Here is a 23818-nt window from a genome sequence, read left to right on the forward strand (position 1 = left end):
ATGTGTCGAGTTAAAGTTGATGACCAATGGCCCCTACTGCTGGTCAAATACGAAACTGATAATGGCAGAACACTATTAATATTTATAAATGGACAAAGCTGTGTAATTTGGAGAATATTGTTACACTTCTCACATGAACTACAATAGTTTGTTTTCATTAATTGTTTAGTGAAGCCTATATTTACTACATAACTGAATATACTAAATGTATAAAATACTAAAACTGCCACAAGTGCAATAACTATATGTTATGCTGCTAGCGCTGCTGTCTGCATACAAGACACATTACCCTTCCCACTTTATTCCCTCAGGAGCTGTTTTTATATTTAATAGGTTTTTTCTTTTAAATCATTAGAATTTATAAGTCTATACCAAAGCCAACTTTAACTACTATAGCATTGTAAGATACTCTATTAGCTGTAGGCCCATTTTATATAGGCCTATATGTTATAATATGAACAACTTGAATGTTGTTATTAGGGAAGGGGGCAGTTTGAGGAACAGATTCTATTTTTCAAGTTTAAGAAAGATGGCAAATAAAACCGGGGGGTAAAAAAAAGGCCACGAAAAAAAAGAAACATCTTCATCACATGGTATGTACAGACTACCAGGTAAAAACTTACTTTAACCTAATGTTTAAAGTTCCCAGTGGGATCTTCGAGGGTGTGTAGTTGCTTTAAAGGGTGAAAAGTCAACATGTTCTTCTGTGTCAACAGCAGTGTTGCCTTACTGGTTTTACAGATTACATTTAATCATGTGTTGGGCTGCTTACTGGCTGTTTGTAAGAACACTAAAACCTGATAATCTTTGTTTACTGTCTTTATTGTTTTATTGTTAAAATGGCCTCCTTTAATGAATGTAAACACTGGAGTAGTTTCACTGTGACTGCTGGCTCTGGAGGATAAGGGCATTGATTAAAATTATTCTCCACTGGGTGGTGCTATAACCCTTTCTGGGTGGACTCAGCACTGCTTGAGTTTTATATTGTTTTCTGCCACTTAAAAATAGATATGCAAATATTCTAATCCGTATCTTTTCGTATAATACTTGGGCTTATTTTAAAGTTTTGAAAAAATTGACAACATTGAGATATAAATCACACACCACGCACAGGAAGACACCCTCGTGCCACCTCTAGGGGGACTCATGTGCTCACGAATGCAGCTCGTGTTAGTGTGTGTGTGTGTGTGTGTGTGTGTGTGTGTGTGTGTGTGTGTGTGTGTGTGTGTGTGTGTGTGTGTGTGTGTGTGTGTGTGTGTGTGTGTGTGTGAGAGAGAAGGGGAAAAGAGAGGGAGAGAGAGCCCGGGAGGTCGAAGCGGTGGGTATGTACTGTAGCTCTGGCAGGGAAGAGCGAAGGTTGTCGGGCCAAATTCGCAGTGTTTGCTCGCTTCACCCTGAACCAAAACCCCTCCTCCTTCCACACGGATAGACCCGCATCTGAAGCGTGTGACGGCGGCTGCGTGAACACAGAGCTAAACTGGAGCTCCACTGCGGTGTGATAGTTACTCATGTAACGAGGATGTCCAATGGTAAGTAGGCTGCCTCTCTTAAGCTTTTCCCGCGGCTGTGCTGGGAAACTGCTCCGCACAGTGTTATTGTATTCGGTGCGGCTCGGATAAACTGAAACGCAGTGAGAGGATAGAGCAGTCGGGGAAAATACCAACAGCTGACTTGTACTACAGTGTTTTGCTGTGACGATTGCGGCTGAACTGTTCTGCAGGACTGTACACACTAACCCTTGGTCGTTATGCAGGCAATTAATTTACACTTTAACGTGAAGCAGCGATTAGGAGGAAAATCAGCTGTTTTACACTATCTTCGGATTGGCCCACAGCATCCTCGCCAATTTCTCCTCTCCCAGTGACCTGTTTAGAGTCAAAACATAATGACGTACACGTTAATATTGAGGGAGACAGGCCCAGTATGTGGACCCTGTTATCATTGTAAACTGGGCTGCACATCCCTGCCATATCCGGAGATGATCCACTGCCAATATTGAAGTTGCGGATTGTTTTACTCCTGATAAGTTGGCAAAGACGGTGATGTGTGTCTAGCTTCACTTTTTTTCTGCAGCCAACATACTCCATGCCGACTTCAGGCTATCCGGTGGTACAGTGTCTCCATGTGTAGTGCTGTTCAAGAGGCTACATTTGAACACGGAGAGCTGTCGCCTGTAGGCTACTTGGAGCGTCTTGTTATGTAATGCGCTTCGGCCGGCTGCCCGCATCCAAACAGCCTGGGCCTACACGTGTAAACGCTAAACATGTTTTTCTTTTCTTTTTTAAACACCAGGCCCGTGTTAGCAATGGTGAGATAAATGGTGCTGGAAATGTAAGATTTTGCTAATCTATGATGGAATCTAAGTGAAAGCATCGCCATCATGTTCATTTGTTATGCATATGCATGCAGGACGGCTGACTGCAATCGGCCCATATGTGGCACAGAGATTATATTCATATTCAATGGCAGATGCATGCAAGTACAGATGGTATTACATAAGAGCTGTATGCTGCTGCCTGACCTACCGCTTAAGTATCAAAGGTGAATCGAGGATTAAGGTTATTGCTGCCGGTTGAAGGGGAAGCCATATATTTGCATCATCCCAGACTGGGTCATAGGATATGCTCTCAGTACAAAACCAAAAATGCTTATAGCAGTGCTAGTGTAATAGGTGTAGATTATTGTGTGAAGGTGCAGCATCAGATCTTAAATGAAATATGTAGCTAGTTAAGACACAATCAAGACACAAGTCCCCCTTTTTTTGCATTTTTTTTTTGGTTGACCATCTCAAATTACAGGCTGCTGTTGATTGTAAACACCGCCATGTGTGCAGTTCATGTGCACTCTTCCCAGTGTTTGTCTCGGCTCAGTAGGACTGGCAGAGATTTGCTTATTATGTTTAGAGGTTAGCAGTGTCCTTGACATGTGCTGCCAGAAGCCAGTGAGTCATCAAAGCTAATGGGGAGGCATGGACAATTTAATCTGGACTGGAGAGCTCTTGATCTCTGATGGTGCCCCCTCAGTAGGCCTTTGTTGTCAAATGGAGCACACCCATTTCTGCCCACTCAAGATGTTAGGGGGAGATTGCAATGATAGAGCATAGCAGAGTGCTGTCCACCAAGAAAGCTGTTGATCGTCCCCTAAATGTTCAAAAATCCAGCAATCAGTGAAGGGTGTGTTGAAATAGGACTGTGTTTAACTCTATAGTTGGCAAAAAGGCCTGGTTTGCAGCAGCTGCATGAGGCAGTGATTGTAGGAGATTTTGTAGTCACAAACCAGTATTTTGCAAACAAAACAGCAAATAATTTCCATGCAAATGCTGTTCCAGGCCAATGGGGGAAAGTGATGAGCGTGACAAGCCATTTTCTTTCTCCGCTATTATTTGTCAAACTTTTCACCAGAGAATTATAAACAAAGACATGCAAACGCAAACATAAATAAGCAAAGTTACCCCGTAAACAGATGCAATGTTTTTCTTTTATGTTTATGTATCCTTAATGATCTTGACCCTCAGGTGTTATTTCCTCCGGCAATGCTAGCTCATAACATAATTTCTGTGTTTTCCCAGGAAAACAGGTGGTCTGTAGAAGCATTTGGTGGTCTGACACACTGACTGTTTCTATAAAGAAGAACTGCTGAAACACGGTTACACTTCTGATGCCTCGGGCCAGTCTGAGCTCATGGTGTGTGCTCGCGGGGATAAACTAGTGGCCTGGCCAAAGAGTGCTGTGTTACTACACACCATAAAGCCCACACAGGTGAGTGGATCCTCATTGTTGTCATTATCTCTTAAACTGACATTGTGCAGTACGGTTCAACGCTTTGGAACATTTTTGCAATTGCAATTACTATAAATGACAAAGCAATTGGGATATCATCATATTGTAAAGAAGGATAATTTTGACATCATTATTCATATTTTAATAGAAAATGATAACACGATTATCATGTTGTGATTTAGTTTTTATAATATTGTGCCTCCTGCCACATCGAAGTCCATTGTTCAGCACTATTTTGGATGCACTGTGACAAGCACAAATGCCCCAACTTAGTCAATACTTTTCTTTCTATGCTTTCTTAATGTCCCTGTGTTTTGTTTAGGATGTCGTGGGCCAGAGGCCTCTTTGTAGGCAGAGTGGATGAGCGAAAGACAGCATGGGGAGAACGCAATGGCAAGAAGAGGAAGGACAGCTCATCGCTGTGCAACCCACACTACATGAGCTGCTTGAGGGACCCCGAGGACCTGGAGCTCCCTAATGCAACCCCCCAGCATTACCATTGTGGGGCAGGCACCAGCGGGGGCAACTTTGGCTTGCGCTGCGGCTGGCAGGAGGACCACTACGGGAAGAGGATAGGTGGCGGGGATCTGGGTCTAAAGGCTGTGGCCCTGGGCTTTGAAGATGGTGACCTCAAGGGCAGAAAAGAGGAGGAATTAGGGGAATTAGCAGAGACGGGCTGCAAGGCGATGAGTGCAGCAGACTGCTGCATGCGGACAATGTGGGTTTTCCAATCTAAGAAATTTCAATCTGCCAAGCTGGAGCGTCTGTACCAGCGCTACTTCTTCAGGCTCAACCAGAGCTCTCTGACCATGCTGATGGGGGTGCTGGTGCTGGTGTGTGCGGTCATGCTGACCTTCCACTGCATCCAAACCACCCCTGACGTGGCTTACGTCTCCATACTCTCTGTGGCCATGGCTCTCTTCCTGGCCATGATGGTGGTGTGCAACCGCAACGGCTTCCACCAGGACTACATGTGGATTGTGAGCTACCTGGTGATCGGGGTGCTGATTGTAGTGCAGGTTTTCGGGGTGCTCATGGTGTACCCCCCCAGTGCTTCAGAGGGCATCTGGTGGACAGTCTTCTTCATCTACATTATCTACACGCTGCTGCCGGTCAGAATGAGAGCTGCTGTGGTTAGTGGAGCCGTGCTGTCTACCATTCACCTGGTGACCGCCTGGCAGCTCAACCAGGAGTACAAGTTCATTTCCAAACAGGTGAGTGACAGCATGTAAGCACAGAACTGAAGCTCTGACAATATAATGGAAGGAAATATCTCTGAGTCAGTTTGTTTATTCGTTTTATTCTAACACAGTGCATTTCAATGTGATATTAACATCTGCATAGTAATCAGAACTGACACTTATAAACCGATCTGGTATTCGATTTTTCATTTAGGTCACATTTCAATCTAATTTGACTATTTCTGGATTTTCCCATTTCATAATGATGGTAAACAGATTGTCGTTATGTTATTGGGCTGCTTTTCATTATCGTGGTTAATTTACACACATGTATGACATTTTTTTTGACTAAACTAATCTATTAGAAGGGGCTCAAGGCACATTTTTCTGATAAAGTTTTCAGTAAAAGTCAATACACCGCTTCACTATCCGAGTTACACAAATCATCCAGCGGGAATCTCCAACAGTAAGGGTCTTTTTGTTCAAATTTCCATCATACTTTCACACTGAAAGAACTCGAGTTGCCTGTCTGCTGAACTCTGTTATCACTTTTGGCTGAAACCAATGCAGTTTTAGCAAAACAAGAACAGTGCATTTTGTTCCCATCAAGTCTATATACGATTAGCAGGAGTACGGAGAACAGCAGCTAATGACACATTTATTTTACATTTACATTAGTATTAGTATTGTTTTAGGAATCAATAGTTTAATAGTTGAACAAATACAATGTAATAGTCAATAGATTTTTAGATCTTTTTGGAACATTGTTGTTGCTATACAGCCATTCTCAGAAAATGAAAGACAACATTTATATTCATCAGAGAACAAGACACATGTCTCAGGCTCGTGCTAGTACGGGCTCACTATTATCACCATACAACTCAGCACAATGTTGTTACTGTATTCACAAGTAGAAACGCCCTACTTTCTCTTCCCATCAATATAGGGCACACAGTGTACAGACTCCTAACCCCTTTTCCATGTCAAAGGTGCCTTACTAAAAGTAGATGATGCTGTGGATCTCAAATGAGATTTTTAATGAGCCCATGTTTTGTGCTGTAGGGCTCTGTTGGGGTTTGTGGAAGGTCATCTGGGTTGAATGAGCCCGTTTAGCTGCATTGTGGAGGAATATCATGATAATGTAGCATAGTGCCATTCAGGCCCGCAATTCTCTAAAACAAGGAGGCTATTGTAGTAAAATGAAACAGGCTGGGGTGGAATACTCGGATTGTGCAATGAATTTGATGGAAAACAGGATGATTACTTCTTCGTAGTGGAGGCTGTGGAAAAAAATCAAAACTGAATTATACAATTACAGATGGCCTCAGCTCCAAGACTTTGAAACATTTCTTTATTCGTTTTTTTTCTCTTGCATGAGCTGTCAGATGATGACATTAGTATTAAATTGTACATTCATTAATTTGCTAAACGTCTACAGCAGAAGTAGTGAATGACCTTTTGTAAGTCCAGCCATAATTTCCTAAACATTGGATGTGTTTTAGCAACATTTTTAGCTTATTTTATTATTTCATAATATACCAGACAAGAGAAAAAAAAACATTTAAGGTTTCCAGTTAATTTTTTACCACCAAAACCCGTAAAAACCCTTCATGCTGTAAGGATATAAAACATTGTAAAGGTGCAATTATTTGTTCATTGATCTGGTAATAAAAAAATATATTTCATGACCGTACTAAACTTGTACGTAAAACGTAGATTTTCCACCAGTGATGCTTATCGATAGAATATGCCATTTACTGAAAGACGTTTTGATGCAGTAGGGAAAGCACAGATGTTAACCATGAAATGAATGATGGCTGAATTTCATTTAGCGGCTTCGGTTTGAAGGTCCTGGTAGTGTTCATGTTGGCTCACTGGCCCTCCTTTTGGACCACTTAAATAGAACTGAGCCTTTGTTTTGTATTTCATGTCACATCTGTGATTTCCCAATATGACAACCAAAACTATGATATGGGTGATATCCCTTAATCGTTTTCCTGACGATGTATCCCTCTATTTGCCATCTATATACGTAATTGGTTCCATAGGTCAACAGTCCAGGAAGGGCTGTGTAGTGTAGTGTAGTGTAGTGTAAGCTTATCTACTACTTTACTCTAGTACTTCTGTACTGTTTTCTGTGGAGAATATTAGTGTCCCCTACATGATGTTTCAAAGGCCTTTTCACCCTTAAAAATTATCACAAATCAGAAAATGCCACAGATTAACCAGAAAAACACACATGATCACTATGTAACTCCGGAGGGACATGTGTCAACCATTGCTATTAAGAAACCAGATGAATGTGGAGCCAGTCTGAATAGGGCAATATTGACATAACTCTACTGGTCCAGTGAGCTTGTGTGTTAAGTACCCATGCCCCAGACTAGACAGTGTGACAACAGGAACATTGGCCTGTTGCCTGTGTGATCTCCAGAGCTGGACTTTTGATGGACCGCTGCCCTTCCTGCAGGCTTGGACCCCCAACACTTTACATTTCAGCTCTCTAAGCAATCAATAATGGGACATTGGCCTAATGCTGTTTAACTAGAGGGCCTCTCTCTCTCTCTCTCTCTCTCTCTCTCTCTCTCTGTCTCTGTCTCTCCCTCTCCCTCTCTCTGTCTCTGTCTCCCTTTCTCTGTCTCTCTCTCTCTCTCTCTCTCTCTCTCTCGCGTGTTCATAGTCTATGGTTTGCGATGGGTTGTTTATTGCTGTTATTGGTTTATGGGATGATATAGGATTTTATTGGAGATCAGGATAAAAAAAATCACAGTATGATAATTGAGGGGAATTTCCATTATTGGGATAGTCATGAATATCCTGACATTAGTAAATTGAAAGAGCTTACTTGCTCTCTTTTAGACTGGAGGAGTAAAACATACAGGAATTCAGGTGTGAGGAAAAGAATTGGCATACATGAAGTTGCTTTTTTTGTTCTTTATTCCTGCATAACATATTTAAGACTGTATTTTAAAGTGATTTTCATGTAATGAGCCGGTTTAAGATGTATTTTTTTGGTTAGGTTTAGTGGGAATTTAACATGGGTTGCTGAAGTTAGGACTCAGCCTTTGTACGTGAATCACCAGCTCGAATATTCGACTTCCAAAGAGTTTTTGTAATATCTAATTATTATCTGAATAAAATTGTGAATCGCAATTACTTTAACCAGAATATTGTGTCATTTATTTATCCCCCCATCCATAATTATTAGCTTTATCTCCCTCATCTGAATATCTTTTTAGATGAAAAGGAAATTCATTGTCAGCTCACAGTCTCAACAGGTGTCTCTTGTCTTGCTTCAAGCTACGAGTTTTATGAATACAGATGGGCTCCATTCAGTATGTCACTCTCTGTATTACATCACGTCAGCTCACACACACTCTGTGGCTCCTGGCGTCACACGGCTGGACTCTGGGATCTGGGAAAGCTGGTTTCTTCTTCTGGGACTTCATCATTCTGCAGCCGTTTCTGTGTCCCAGATTTGTTTTTCCCTTATTTAAACGTTCCCTACGGAGATATATGTGCAGTATCAGAGCTGAGAAGATTTGTATCCGATGATGGGGAAGACAAAAGAGGTCTTTGTGAGGGACCTCCACGATGAAGCCGGGGAGGCATGGGGTGGGGGTGTGCGGGGGCTACAGTGGTGACAAGGGGACGGCCACGGATGGAGAGTGTGAAATAATGCTGGGCTGACGCACATGGCTGTAAAAGAGCAGCCACTCTTTTCTCTCTTTACACTTTTCTTCCTCTTTTTCTGTGAGTCATAATTCCTCTCTCACAAAATCGCCCTTAGATGGAGTGGCCCTTTATTTCTCAACAGTACGAGATTGATCTCATGCTACTCATGGGAATTGTTTCCATGGATCACCATGTTCCCGCTTAGCTCTAAAGGGCCTTGTCTGACAACATTAAAGAGATGAAGGTATAACTTTTTCAGATAACAGACTTCAGAGGGAACTCATTGATTAATTTGGGTGGCAAGTCTGCGGTCTGGAGTGAGACTGGAGGTACTAAGGCTGAAATCGAGTACTAACCATCACTTCCTCGCTGGCGGTTCCACCCTGGCCTGAAAACAAACCTCTGCTTAGAGATGAACTTGAACTTTCATGACTGGCTTGTGACATTGTTCAAGAATATTTTATTTCTATGATCAAAACTTGCCTTTTACACAACTTCATCTAGTTTTAAATGAAATGATATTCAAATACATATCGTGACTGCAAGGTGTGTTTTTAAAAACTGGTTGTATACATTTAGTCGCAATAATGATACTGTTAAGGGATGTTACCCGTAGCTAACAAATGAGCAGGATTCCTACTGCTTTCTTCTGCTTACTTGTGTTTTGCACGCTTCATCCCTTAAATTGCGTTTGGTTGAAGAAGTCTGCTGCAGGCTTCTCTGACAGCTGGTGGCTGATTTACTTTAAGCTTTGATGGTTGGCTAATCAAAGTTTTTCCAATCAAAGGGCATCTGGAATTCGGTGTCTTCGAAATTCCTACAATTGTTGGTGATCACGTCAATGTTTGTTCTTCTGTTGTGATCCTGACATCACTGAACGTCTTGACATTGAATCTTTGGCACATGAATACAGCTCTCAGAGGGCTGTTTGTGTTTCAGTAGCTTCATGAAGTTATTGTTTGTAGCCTTTACAGTAAGCTTATAATATTTCTAATGGATGATCTTCAGATTATGGAAAAACATCTGACTTTTATGAAGAACATAATGGAGTGACATTTGACAGATTGACCAAATGTATATGAGTACTCAGCAGAACATGTTCCCTATGCATTTGTCTACAGTAAATTTATCTACCTGAGTTATGGTTTCATCTGGTGATGCCGAACATTCAAACTGAGGCTGGAATTCAGACGCGTGTGAACCACTGCACCCATATCGAATGGTCCAAAACGGATTCATTTGGCTGTGTTGTTCTTATCTCACTATCTCTTGTGGGTAAAGAAGTTTGGCTTTGATACTTGTATTTCCTTTACTTAAGTATGAACAGCTGTGCATCCATACGACTATATATTTTAAGAGGGATTATGTGATTTACTGTGTCATTGTTTAGAGAATGTATATCCAGCGTGCGTGCAAGATGTCATACATGGTTTATCAAGGAGCTAAACTGAAGTTGGTTCCTTTGACTGCAGCAGGATATATTTGGATAACCAAATCCCACATGCACTCCTCTGAAGAGTGAGCTATTGACAGGCAGGTCAAAAAGAGTGAAGTCCCAAAGGTGCATGTAGTCTGTGCTTTTGTTATTGTGTGCGGATCCTGCACTAGAGGAAAAACCTGTTCAATTGGCGGCTTGTTATGGGGTCAACGAGTGTGGAACTAGTGGAAACCTACTGATCCCTCTGCTTAGTGCTGGTGAAAAAAGACACCAATCAATGAAATGTCACAGGCATGAGCAAGGCGTGCATAATGCATTTAGGCCAGTACATTGGTGTTACCTAAGAAAAAACCCAACACACAGGCTATTATATATGATGTCTGCTTGGGAAGTGTGACAGGGGACTTGTTGGCTCTTTATCATTATTATTATTATTATTATTATTATTATTATTATTATTATTATTATTATTATTATTATTATTATTATTATTATTATTATTATTATTATATTATCACTGTTGATTAACAAGATACATGATTTTTATTGGCTTATATTTAGAGCTGGGAAAAGATTTTTACCAATACAATAATAACTGACTTTCTACGCTTTAGTTTTATTATTAAAGACAAAATCCATTGTTTGTTCTCCTAAGCATCAGTAATAATAAAGAACTAAATACAGCCTTGAATTGACTCTATTAGATTACATAAAATTGTATAATAAGACAATCAACGGTGTGTATTAGAATAAATAAGATTTCCTAAATATAGATCAGGACATGTGTAATCAAACAATGAGCGATCAAGATGAGAGATGTATTTGCTGCCAACTTTTAATAATTGCTGCACCTCAACAAGTGGTTATACGGACAGATTTTGGTCAGCACTCACTTATTAAATATTGAGATTTGAAACCCAGCCCTATGTATATCAGGAAATCTGGTTCAGTGTACACACACGGTCAGGAGAAGTGGAGTGTGTGTGATCTGTGTCTGTCAGAGAGGCTCACTTGGCTGCTATCAAATGTTAAGAACCGATCATCAGGTACTGTTGGTGCCGAACAATGCACTGGCTCAAATAATAGTCCCACCTTTTTACTCCCAACCCCACCCCTTGTCAGAGAGGGAGAAAGTTTGTGACTCATCCAGTTATTGTATTACAACCAGAGGCAATGATACTATACCAGATAACTGCCACCACTATGGGTGGGAGCAATTAGGATTTTGTGATAAGCGGAATATTGCTCCTAAAATAAGGGACGATGATAAGTGGAATAACAGCCGGACTAATAATAGCTGTGAGAGTCAGGGTTGAGGAAGTGCAGGCTTCTAATAACAGCTCACGGTTTACTAGCAACTTGGCTCTTTGCAAAAGTAAATATAGGGATTTAAGGATGACTGCCATGGCGCACCGCCAAGAGATATATATTAGGAATCCATTAGCAGTGTTAAATGTTCATCTGTGTGCCATGCAAGCCCCAAGGCTTTTAAAGGCAGTGCTACTCTGGATCCCGTGGAGATTAGTACAGCCCATCTGAGTTCTGGGGACAGGAAGGTGAATGGCGCTCTGTCAAAGGTCACTGTCCCACTATCCAACAATCTTGTTATCCCTCTATCCCGGTTACAATGACACTTTTAAAGCAGCCACGTCATATGTTGGGCAGGTTATGCATTGGAGTAAAGCTGTAATTAACAAACGTATTCACTATCATTGTACAAACCTGCTGTTGAAATGCACGCCATCCTTATCTCTATTGTCAATACATTACAGACCCTCTTTAACCTGCGGAGCCTCATTAAGTTTCACCTGACAAACTTATTAAATGGAAAGAGCAGATCTTCCTAATAGGTTGTCCAGTGTTAACAGTTTTTCCTGTTTTAAGCAACAACCATTTCTCTGTCTTACTCACATTTTCTGTGAATGATGTCAGATACAAGACCCTGGCTGGTCCCATGATGTAATTTTACACACTCAGGGTTAATCCAAAGGAAGTTATGCTCTTTACGCCTTCACACGTCTGCAGAAAGGTTTAAGAGAGTTTTGCTTTGTGCCTTAATTTATCACGCTCCCTTGTCACACGTAAAAGAGAAAAACTTTCTGTGCAGTTTTAATTAATAAGTGTGACAAGCATTTCTATGTTTTAAGGACCGTAGTTGCTACACACATTTCCCTAAACACCCAATATGTCTGAATCACAGTTGTTTTGGTATGTTTATCCATTAGGGCCAAGCAGAGATGGTTCTCATGAATAAAAGCCCAGAACACTAAGACATACAATGACAGTTTCAGTTCGAAATGTTCAAACCATGTGTGGAAATCAACCCCCATAGTTTTATTCCTGTGAAAACGCTGCTGATGCATCAGGCTTCACAAACATGTCCCATGTGACTTTTCCTGAAGATGGCCTGGAAGGCGGATGTGTTATATGCATGAGTTCAGAATCAGCTCATCCTCGACTGAGCAGCTCAAAGAAGCAAAAACTTAAGTCAAAGCCAAAACCAAACTTGCTCTGCTGTTTAAACTATAACCTGTTGTTCTTGTCGCCGTATTGATCTGTATGCTTTGTAGTAAAAGTCAATATTGTGTATGGTTGGGAAGGACAGTGGTTAAAACTGTGGAGTGAATGTTTGCAGATGCTTATATAACTGGACAGAGAAAATAAACTCTTGCATGTTTTTATTGGAGCCACAGCATCTGGCCCACACACACTATCTTATTTAATTCTGTTACTCAGTATTTAAAGACTCGCTAGAGGGGAAAAAAAGGTCTAATTCTAAACAAATGTGGTACCATGTTGTCACCAGCAGACATTTTCCCATTTTGCAGTTAACTCTTAACATTTCTTCTACACTTGTCTCTGTCAGCGTGAAATGGTGGCTGTTGGTTAATGTTGTGCATTGTGCTTTAAATAAGATGGAGGCCTTAGCAGCGGAATTGTGAATTCCTGGACGTTTAGCTCACACAGTTCAAGGTCCAGACTCCCTCACATAGTTCAAATCTGTGAGAGCGGCCAGCCGAGGAGTGGATGCAGCGGCTGCTTGGCTGGTCGGTGTATTAGGCGAATTAACCAAATCTTGTGGTCATGTAGCCGCCGTGCTGTAATTGCAGCTGTGCATGTGAGGGTGTGAGGGACAGGAAGTGAGGGGTTAGTGAGGACACAGCTGGGAGGAGAGAGTTGTGTCCACCCCTGCCCACTTATCCCCCTCCATCCATCACGCTAGGCCCTGATCCTGGACCGATGACAAACATCAGCACGACATTATCTAATACACATCTAATACAATAGAGCATTTCATAATAATGTGTGTTAATTAAAACAGTTTATCTGGTGAATCCTAATTTAAATGAGGGAATAGAAAGGCAGTGGACATTACTGATGCTACTACTCATACTAACATCTCTCCAAATACTACAAAAATATTGAACTGTTTATATATGAAAATATGTTTTTCCTATAAACGTCTTTGACTCAATAAGTCCCAATGTGTGTTTTTATGCATCACTTATAAATCAATTTTTATTATGGGAAGTTGGAAATAGGAAATAAAAGAAGTACAATTGAAATAGAAACAATCAATAATACAAATGTTTAACAAAAGTGCCAGATATATATTATTTTGTGCTTTTTAGTATCTTATAGTATGATGCTTAATTTAATGCTATTGAACTGTTAGTTTAAAGACTTACCTTGGCTTACGACTTTCAGTAAGTTATGCATTTTTCAATAAGCATAAATAAATAACTATATATCTGATATTCACATCCCTCAAGTAAAAACAGAACTGGCATTCGTTGAAGCTGAACCATTAGGTCATTTAAAGTCCATCTGAGTCGTAAAACCTGACTCTCATTTAGTAATACAAGATCATGTTGAGGTTGTCCCTCTAGTTCACAGACACTGGGAATGTTTGGGAAAAGGGACAAATTATACATGTCCTGAAGCAGATCTTAACCCCAGGAAGCTACATGGTCAAATACAGCCAAGTGGAATGAACCACAAGAAAGTAAAAAAGGCGGCTAAAATGTGAGTTCATGTGACCCTGCTGTTTGATTTAGGGAGAGGCCTTGTTCAAAGCTATCAAATGACAGAGTATCTCTCATACACTCCCCTCTTTTACTATTATTTTTTCCTCTCAAGTTGTCTGTTATTGATAGATCTTTTTCGAGGGCTGTCTTCAGGCTCCACAGATACAGAGTCAGAAAAATATTGATAAAACCAGAGCCTGCCAGATGCATTTTGTCCTTATTGGAACTGTTGAACTTAAGACAGCCAAGAGTAAATGTGGTTATTGCTCTAGAAGGATAACTGAGCATTATAATCTTTTTTTATTTGAGGAAAGTCATGCTCATTAAATTAGAAAAGAGTAGGAGGTAGTTGAACTGGTGGTTGCAGTTTGTTTTCCATGATTGCTGGGAGATTTTGTCCTCATGTTTGGACAAAGTTTATTTGCAAGTATTAATATGGGATCGGTTTTTCTGACAGATGTGCGGCTTGGGTCCAGCTCTATTTAGCTTTTACGGAATTTGCTTCAATGTTTTACAAAGATTACATCGGGGCCTCTCTGGTCGCCTGAGACCAATTTTGGTTTGGACAGAGCCATGATGAAAAAAAACAAAGCTCGAAATCCAGATGGCAGAAACCCAAGATGGCAAAGACAGGCACCCCCACCTATCTGCAACATTTCACTTTATAAGGAATGACTTCTTTCCTATGTCAGTAATTACACATCGTAGTGACTCCTGATCAAATCCGGACTAATGCAACACAGTGTCAAAGTGTTGTCTATTTATACCCCTCTGGTACCAAATGTTATCTTTTCAGGCTATGAAGAGCCGCATGTGACTGGGCTCTGACTTTTATCTCTGTAAGACATTTTGAAAGCTCCAGATGCCTATCAAAGGTCATATGCTGGAGAGGAGCCCCCATGTCAACTGCAGTCAGGGTCCCCAGAGCTAGCACGTCTACATATAGGATATAGCACTCTGGCCTTTTAAAGTTTGGACCTTGGCTTCAGTTGAGCTCGGGGTTGATGTGATGTCTGGCAGACTTTTTAAAAACTCCAGGATGAATCAAAAAATGTATCAGGTGAAAAATACATTTTTTTAAATAAGTGACACTATGTCACAACTGTGGTGTTCTGTTCTCAGCTCCTCTTACTGTCATAGGACTTTTTACAAGTTACCCATTCATGAACATTTTAGCTGGATATACATAAAAGGCTTGGACAGTTGTCTTTGCTAAAGCTTGTTTAGAATAACAGAAATACTCACTGAATGGCCCTTGGTGTGAAAACATAATTTGTCAACATGTACATTCCAGCGTGCCTGTGCGTGAGGGAAGTGTCCAGTGGGATATTATTAAAGACAGAATGGATTTGCTATGTGTTTGCCAAGCCAGAATCTTTTCCATCCCCTTCTATCATTTGTTCTTTTACATGTTATCCGCCTGCCTTACTTTATAAAGCACCTTGCCGGGAGCCGCGCCTTATAAGCCAATGTTTGGACTCCTTTTAACTTCACCGTCAAGAGGGTCCTGCTTAAGTAAATGTAGAGCGGGGCCCGTCTTAAAGAGCTAAAAGTCTGTAGGAACAATGTTCAGGAGAAAACCGTGGAAGTCCAGCTTAGTGGTTACAAAGAGAGCGGCATTGTGCTGTGAAGAGAAGCTTCCTCTGCTCTCTTCACAGCACATCACTGTTAGGAGAGGGAAGTGTCAGAGCAGCCGTGGCTATGTGCTGGATTTGCAGGCTTGGGTGAAATAAGTGCAGCAACAGACACAACAAGCTTCCGGATCAAAGTACTGCCAGTCTAAAAAGAGACACACACACCGACCGACACACACATACACACACACACTTGCATAGCTTACACACACAAGAATTATTCAAAAGCCTCTGTGAATGTTTCTGCCTCTAATCGCCAGACCGTGTGGTGACTAAGCAGAACTTGGCATTAACACAATCCCCACACTGAAGTTTCACCTATTCAGAATTATCAGGCTGTCATACTGAGCTATCATTCAAGATGTAGTCTGTCAATTGTTGATCAGCTCTAATACTGCTTGTCCTGAACGCACAGTACTTGCTAATATTTTGGGGCTTTCAGGAGGTTTAAATACAGAAGATGCTGCTCCTGCATTGGCTTTGCCTTTCTGAATAAATCTGTACTCCTGCAATACTGTGCTACACACAAAAATCCTGCATGTGGGACTCAATTAGGCTTCATTCAGACCAACTACATGTTTGTTGACAGAATATCCAAACAATTTGATCAGAATGTCTTGACTTGGATCGAAATGGGAGCGCTCTCAGAACGAAAGCCAATCTGGCTGAATAAAAATGTAGTGTGTTTCTGAGGAGCAAGGTCCTGGGAACTACAGGTGACCCTGTGTCTCAGTCAGGCCACTCAGAGTTATGGTATATGGCTCACTTTGTTCAGAGCCATCTGTTTGGGATTAAATGGTCAAGTTATATCATGGACCTTCAAGAGTGGAGTCTCATGTTTCCATTGATGGTCTAGGAAATTTCAATGCAGAGCTTATCAGGATGCTTTCCAGCCTCTCAATGATTTCTGAACACAACAGGATAATCACTAATTGAGCTACGGTGCGGCACAGATTCAATGTTGCACTTGATGAACATTTGCTCACCCAGTCATGTCAAGAACAAGAGAGCAGCTTTCTGTATAGGTCCTCACACCTGATCTTAAGCAGCCAAACGATGAGGCGTCTCACACCCCTTGACAGCTTCGATATATATCTTTAAAAGGTTAACTGACAGCCGGCATCAACCATTCTCTGTCATCCTGCATCAAGGAGTTCAGGAAAAACTGCTTCTTGTTGTTTCCCAAATCCTATTACAAGGGACCTAGATGCCTTCGTAACTCTCAGAAATAAGAAATGATGATGCATTTTGGATGCTCTGTTGTTAGTTCATGAATAATGTTGTTGCTCTCTGCCTGCATCAGGTCCATCAGGGATTGGTAGTTACCCAATACATCAAAAGCATGTTTGCTTCAGCACCTAAGAGTTTGTGTTTTATTTTTGCTTACTGCTGTGTTTCTAAGCTAGTTTGGCCATTTGTTTTCAGAATAGGGAGCTACCAACAACTCTCTTCAAATAAACAGTGGAATTTGCCTGCCACTGTCCTGTGGTAATGGTGTTGTATTGCATGCACACGTTGTTAGATTGTCTTTGTCCTGTTGTGACAACAAGGGGTGAGTTATTGTGTTTACAGTGTAAACTTCGACTCAGCCGCTGCACAGGGCCTGGCAGCACTCAACAGGTTTGTTTGAGTATACTTTCATTTGAATTAATGTGTGGATGCTAAGCTAGTTCTTTTATGCTCCCGTTTAAGAGCCATTCATGAAAATATGCAGTGTATGCATGTCTGCTGATAATCATCCTCTATCTGCAGTTCTCCATCTCTCTTCAGGCATTCATGAACATAACTTACAAACACGCACACAAACACCCACTCGTTTGGCAACATACCAGCCAGGGCTCAGAGGTGCTGGTACTGGTGATGATATTTTTCATATTCTCCAGTTTAGTCACAATGTTGTTATAACAACTTGATTTAAATTCAGCCTTTATGTGCGTGCTGGCCTGCATGTCTTTTTCTCATTATTGATGATATCATCTTCAGAGGAAGCACTCTGTGCTCTGGTCATGGGTCAAGTGACTTTCCCAAGCTGGTGTGTGTGTGTGTGTGTGTGTGTGTGTGTGTGTGTGTGTGTGTGTGTGTGTGTGTGTGTGTGTGTGTGTGTGTGTGTGTGTGTGTGTGTGTGTGTGTGTGTGTGTGTGTGTGTGTGTGTGTGTGTGTGTGTGTGTGTGTGTGTGTGTGTGTGTGTGTGTGTGTGTGTGTGTGTGTGTGTGTGTGTGTGTGTGTGTGTGTGTGTGTGTGTGTGTGTGTGTGTGTGTGTGTGTGTGTGTGTGTGTGTGTCAGAGGGGAAGTCCAGAGCTCAAGGCTACTCTTCTGATGTTCAGTTTGGGTTTTTGACTAGTGAGAAGAGAAATCGCTAACAGACTTTATCAGACCCACCACAATGCATCAAAAAAACAAACGGGGACGAACACAAAGCGGCTGCAGCAGCGCAGAGGAACGCTTTTAAGGTCGATGACCCGGCAAAGCTAACCGTACACTGTATCTGAACTTCATTTGCTCAGGCCATAGATAATGTCGCTCTGAAGTTTGTTTCTCTGCATTCTTTGTGCCTCATTGTTCACCCAACATACCTCGCTGCACTAGGTAAACACAACAAAGTTACTTTAGAGGCTGCTTCTGATCGACTCCATTTAAAATTTAAAATAATTGCTCTGCTTTACACTACCTTAAATTGCTACATTTAAACAATAAAAAGCTGTTTTGATTGTTGAACTGGAGTGGCACCTGTCCAGCTCCCCGGCCCTGCATCACATTGAACCCTCTGGGCTTCCAGTCTGATGTTTCGAGTGCGTAACCACGAGGCCACGCGTATCGTCTCTAACCAAATCACATCTAATGGCCCCTCAGACGTTTGAGGAATTCATTCTCCTTGTGTTCTCCATCCTATGACACACAGTGTTATCAATTTTGTTCATTGACCTCACCCAGGTCGGGCGGAGTACACTATATTCCTGTGATATGACATGTGCATGCTTTTTAATCTCTCTCTGTTATGTTTGTGTGTTTTTCAGATCAGTGCTAATGTGCTGATCTTCCTGTGCACTAACATGATTGGGATCTGTACGCACTACCCTGCTGAGGTCTCCCAGAGACAAGCCTTCCAGGAGACGAGAGGCTATATCCAGGCCAGACTGTACCTGCAGAGGGAGAACCAGCAGCAGGTACACACACACACACACACGCACACACACACACACACACACACACACACACACACACACACACACACACACACACACACACACACACACACACACACACACACACACACGCATGTTCAAGCAAATAAGTGAGGGAAGCTGTCTTGTACGCATCCTGTATCAAAACTTAACACATACACAAATGCAAAAGAGCAACAAATGGGTGTCTCCATTTTCTGGTCTAATTTTTTTGTCTAAATTTTTGAGGTCAACAATATGCTCTGAAGTATAACACGTATCTCCACTCCTCGCTATTTGACTAACACGTACCCACGCAGCTGCCAACGAGGCAGGGTGACTCATTGAGCATTCTTAACAGTAGAAACTGATGAAAATTAATAGGCTCCGTTTTTTTCTTCTTTAATTTCTCTCTCTCTCCCTCTCTATCAGGAGCGCCTACTGCTGTCTGTGCTGCCAAGGCACGTTGCCATGGAGATGAAGGCTGATATCAATGCCAAGAAGGAAGATATGATGTTCCACAAGATCTACATCCAAAAACACGACAACGTCAGGTAAATATAAACAGATTCAACAACAGGCTTCAACACAACTGTATGCGCTGACAAACACGCAGAATCATGTCGGAGAGCTTTGCTATCACAGCTAGCACCAGTGGCTTTAACCTCACTCCGCTGACTGATGTGTCAGTTACAGAGTCACTCCAACAGCTATTTCCCTGACAGCATGTATTATGCATGTTGTTGTTTATTGACACTGACAGCACCGGCTGCAGTAAAGACATTGACTTAGGCTCACTGCTGTGCTTCCTGTAGCGAATGATAGGAGGCAGTCTTCAAGTTGGCTGCCCGTGTCTCAGCCCTCACCACTGGGTTTCAGCCTCCCGAGTTGGAATTTCTCATTGCTAAACAGGTGATTGAAACTCTCCATCCATTAGTCCAGCCGGTGCTGCTCAGGTTGTTGTAAGGATGGTGATAGGGGATGATGAAACAAGGTTGCAGCAGCAAACCCCTGTTAGAGGTGACCCAAATAGGTGCAGGTGATGCACTTAGTGGAATAATCTGTTGCGCTGCTGATGCTGCTCTACTAAGGTGTACACTTTCAGGAACGATCCATTATTCAAGTCTAAATCCTGCTTTTGTCCCAAAATGATTACTTGTTTTGGTATATATTTTATGTTGTCATTCCATTTACCCTCCAAATTCTTATCTATATATTATCTATAAGTTAAACTTATACACTTTTACTAATGAGGTCTGGCCGTGTAGGATTTTTTATTTTTCTCCCCTTTCTCTTTTGCCAGCCAACCAGCCTGAAAGGGGTGAATTGATGTTTTGTTCTTTTGCTCACTTAATATGAAAAATCCATAAGAAATTAGTTTTACTGTTCAGTCAAATCCACAGATCTGTCTATACATTTTATTTGGTGCTATATCTACAGCAAAATGTAGTTCCAGTGAGAGCTGTAACAGTAACATAAGAAACGATGAATAAAACCAAACTGCTTGCCAAAAGCGACATCCAGCACATAGCTAGATACCTTAGGAGTAAGTGAGAAAATATGTTTGTGTGCAGTTTTATGTGTGAGAACCCTTTTAAAGATAATATATTGCGTCATGACTCTCAGCCTTGGTCAGGGTGGGAGTTGCAGACAGGCTCTGGTGGCTGTAATTAAGGGCCACTTCTCCCCGAGTGGAAGACTTCACGGGACTAACACTGCCATCTGTCGCCTTCAACTCGAACTCTTAACGTATACGTTGCCATTTATCCTCGCCTTTCATTGCTATCAAAAGTTAGCAATGAAAGGCATACAGACAGGGGGAGGAGGAGGTGACCTACATTGGCCTAGAATGATGAGAGCCAGATCTGAACAAATGTCTGCCTCCCTCCCTCCCCTGCTCACATGGCAGCTGGACAGTGAGCAGAGAGGTGCTAAACCATACTAACTAACTCTGTACTTTATTGATTCATCTTATTCCCTGTCTCATTTGTCTTTCTTTTCCTCTCTGTTTGTTTGGATAACCCTCACCCTCTCCCACACTACCTTCCACCATCTCCTCTCCTGCAGCATACTGTTCGCCGACATCGAGGGCTTCACCAGCCTGGCGTCTCAGTGCACGGCGCAGGAGCTGGTCATGACGCTGAACGAGCTGTTCGCCCGCTTCGACAAGCTGGCCTCGGTAAGCAATGAGAGACAACCTGCTGCTGCCATTTTCACAGCAGAACTTTGAGCTACTTCTGCTTATGTAACCATAAGTATGACAAAGCCACCATGATGTACTTGTTCAAAGGGGGAGTTACTTAGGCATTGTGTAAAACATCAATTAGACAATGTTCAGGCTGATGAGTCATCTCAATTATACGTAAAAAGCTCTTTATTTGGCATGAGCATACTGTGAATTGGCTGTAATGGAAGGCTTTTGTGTGTGTGTGTGTGTGTGTGTGTGTGTGTGTGTGTGTGTGTGTGTGTGTGTGTGTGTGTGTGTGTGTGTGTGTGTGTGTGTGTGTGTGTGTGTGTGTGTGTGTGTGTGTGTGTGTGTGTGTGTGTGTGTGTGTGTGTGTGTGTGTGTGTGTGTGTGTGTGTGTGTGTGTGTGTGTGTGTGTGTGTGTGTGTGTGTGTGTGTGTGTGGCTGTACAGGAGAACCACTGCCTGCGTATTAAAATCTTAGGCGACTGTTACTACTGTGTGTCAGGGCTGCCTGAGCCCCGGGCTGACCACGCCCACTGCTGTGTTGAGATGGGAGTGGACATGATTGAGGCCATCTCGTGAGTCAAACACATACTAATGCGCTGAGACACAAACATCAACACACTGAAAACAACAACAAACACCCTTACAGTTTCTTGCTTTTTTTGTGGAACACGCGCTACAGAAGAGAAGCTGTGAACCTGAAGGTGACACTAGTCTTTCTACAATTGTGTACGTGTGTGCGTCTACAGGCTGGTGAGAGAGGTGACGGGCGTTAATGTGAACATGCGGGTGGGCATCCACAGCGGGCGCGTTCACTGTGGGGTGCTGGGCCTGCGCAAGTGGCAGTTTGACGTCTGGTCCAACGACGTCACGCTCGCCAACCAAATGGAGGCCGGGGGGAAAGCTGGGTAAGGCCCTCCTACTCTACCAACGTTTACTCCCATAGCTTGTTTTGTTTCTTACACACTGTGTGTTTGTGTGTAGGCGTATCCACATCACCAAAGCCACACTACAGTATCTGAACGAGGACTACGAGGTGGAGCCAGGGTTTGGAGGAGAGAGGAACGCTTATGTGAAAGAGAACAATATTGAAACCTTCTTGGTGCTGGGCTGCAGCCAGAAGAGGGTGAGTTCACAGTCACACACACACACACACACACACACACACACACACACACACACACACACACACACACACACACACACACACACACACACACACACACACACACACACACACACACACACATATCCTTGATTACCTGCTTGACCTCAGAACTTCACACTCGTGCCATATTTCACACAGACAATATAATGGCTTGTCACCTGGCATAGAAGACCTTGTTCGTCAAAGCATTAACTCTGAAAGGGATTTCTTCACTTTCAGAAAGAGGAGAAAGCCCTGATGGCCAAGATGCAGCGAGCACGTGCAAATTCTGTCGAGGGACTGATGCCACGCTGGGTGCCTGACAGATCCTTCTCCAGAACCAAGGAGTCCAAAGTCTTCAGGCAGATGGTGAGAGAAACACACGCAGGGGGCACTTAGCGGAGTACATGGCCCAATTTCTTCTTGTCTGTATCAGATCTATTGTTTCATCCTCTCCACTCTCTGAAATCAAATCTAGAATTTCCTTTACAACTATGTACTGAAGTAGTAATTTTATTATATTTTTCTCTTGTATGGTCTTTCAAGGGAAAGAGGCCTAGCTTCCCTTTTCCTCATAGTTTCTCTGAAAAAATCTAAATTTTCCATCCTGCTTGACTCTAGGGATTGCAGTGGCTGTCAGAAAATTGGTAGAGAGATTTATGTCCCCCACAGGATGAACTTGTATTACTTAAATGATCCTGTAGGGTTTTCTTTAGCACCATCTTTCGGGGAAATGTTTAATTTGATTTACACCAAATATTTAAAACTAAAATAATGGCGTTCAGACTCAGCTGGACTTTGTGACCCGTGCTAATGTAACATAGTTTTAAGCAATATTACTAGCAGGTGATTACAACTTACTACTTTATGAAACTTTATGTAGCCTTTTCTCAACACAACAACAACGCTTCTATCCTTTTTAACTCACACCCACAATAATATTTCCTGTTCCTTTTTTGATGGCAATTAGTAAATGTCACCATGCTACCCCACTTAACCAGAATGGTAAAGATTGTTAAAATGATACCAGTTTACCATCAGCATGCTAGCACTACTATCATGAGTACCGGTTCCTGAATGCAGCCTCATAATGCTGACAGTATGGAGACTTTTTCAGGATTTGAATGTTTGAAAGTAAAACATGTGTACTGAACTGTATGTAAGGTAAAGCCTTAAGGAGACAATGGGATTGTGAGAAGAAATATTGATCCGTTCCGGTCAAACAAACCGTGTACCAACAGGTCTCCCCGGGGTTTCCAGTGCAACATTCACTACTGAAGCTAGTCTGGTGTGGACGCAGCTGCAGATGTTACTGTCTCACCCTCTCATTTCCTCCCTCTCTTAATGCTACAAGTCTCATTTCCTCGTCTTTCCTAAATTTCCCCCCTTGTCCTCCTCATTTTGTCCTCTCCATCTCAGAGGGTTTGAGCCTCAGGGGCAAGAGGGTGTAATTTGAAACCTCCGAGCATTAATTAAAACATCAGTCTGGCTCTCAGGGATTAGCTGTGCAGATATCTGAGTCTCTGTATATTTTTCACTTTCACCCTGGCTACACAATAATCCCTCCTTTCACTTTTGTGCACTT

The 23818-nt window shown here is 42.1% G+C and overlaps 1 protein-coding gene across 2 annotated transcripts in view; it reads left to right on the plus strand.

Annotated features, from left to right (window-relative positions):
* The first annotated feature begins 1276 nt into the window (after positions 1-1276).
* The window catches only part of LOC134865591 (adenylate cyclase type 6-like), a 31239-nt gene continuing 8697 nt past the window's right edge, over positions 1277-23818 (plus strand). The window contains exons 1-10 of one of the 2 annotated variants that reach the window (XM_063885223.1): positions 1277-1529; positions 3569-3758; positions 4102-4993; positions 18750-18899; positions 19329-19450; positions 20964-21075; positions 21534-21661; positions 21836-21994; positions 22071-22212; positions 22474-22602. In XM_063885223.1, coding sequence (XP_063741293.1) covers positions 4103-4993; positions 18750-18899; positions 19329-19450; positions 20964-21075; positions 21534-21661; positions 21836-21994; positions 22071-22212; positions 22474-22602 — 1833 coding nt within the window. In that variant the 5' untranslated portion in view covers positions 1277-1529; positions 3569-3758; position 4102. The remainder of the gene's footprint in view (positions 1530-3568; positions 3759-4101; positions 4994-18749; positions 18900-19328; positions 19451-20963; positions 21076-21533; positions 21662-21835; positions 21995-22070; positions 22213-22473; positions 22603-23818) is intronic. The other variant, XM_063885216.1, reaches the window with a different exon arrangement.

Source organism: Eleginops maclovinus, chromosome 1, assembly GCF_036324505.1.
Source record: "Eleginops maclovinus isolate JMC-PN-2008 ecotype Puerto Natales chromosome 1, JC_Emac_rtc_rv5, whole genome shotgun sequence".
NCBI classification, from domain to species: Eukaryota; Metazoa; Chordata; class Actinopteri; order Perciformes; family Eleginopidae; genus Eleginops; species Eleginops maclovinus.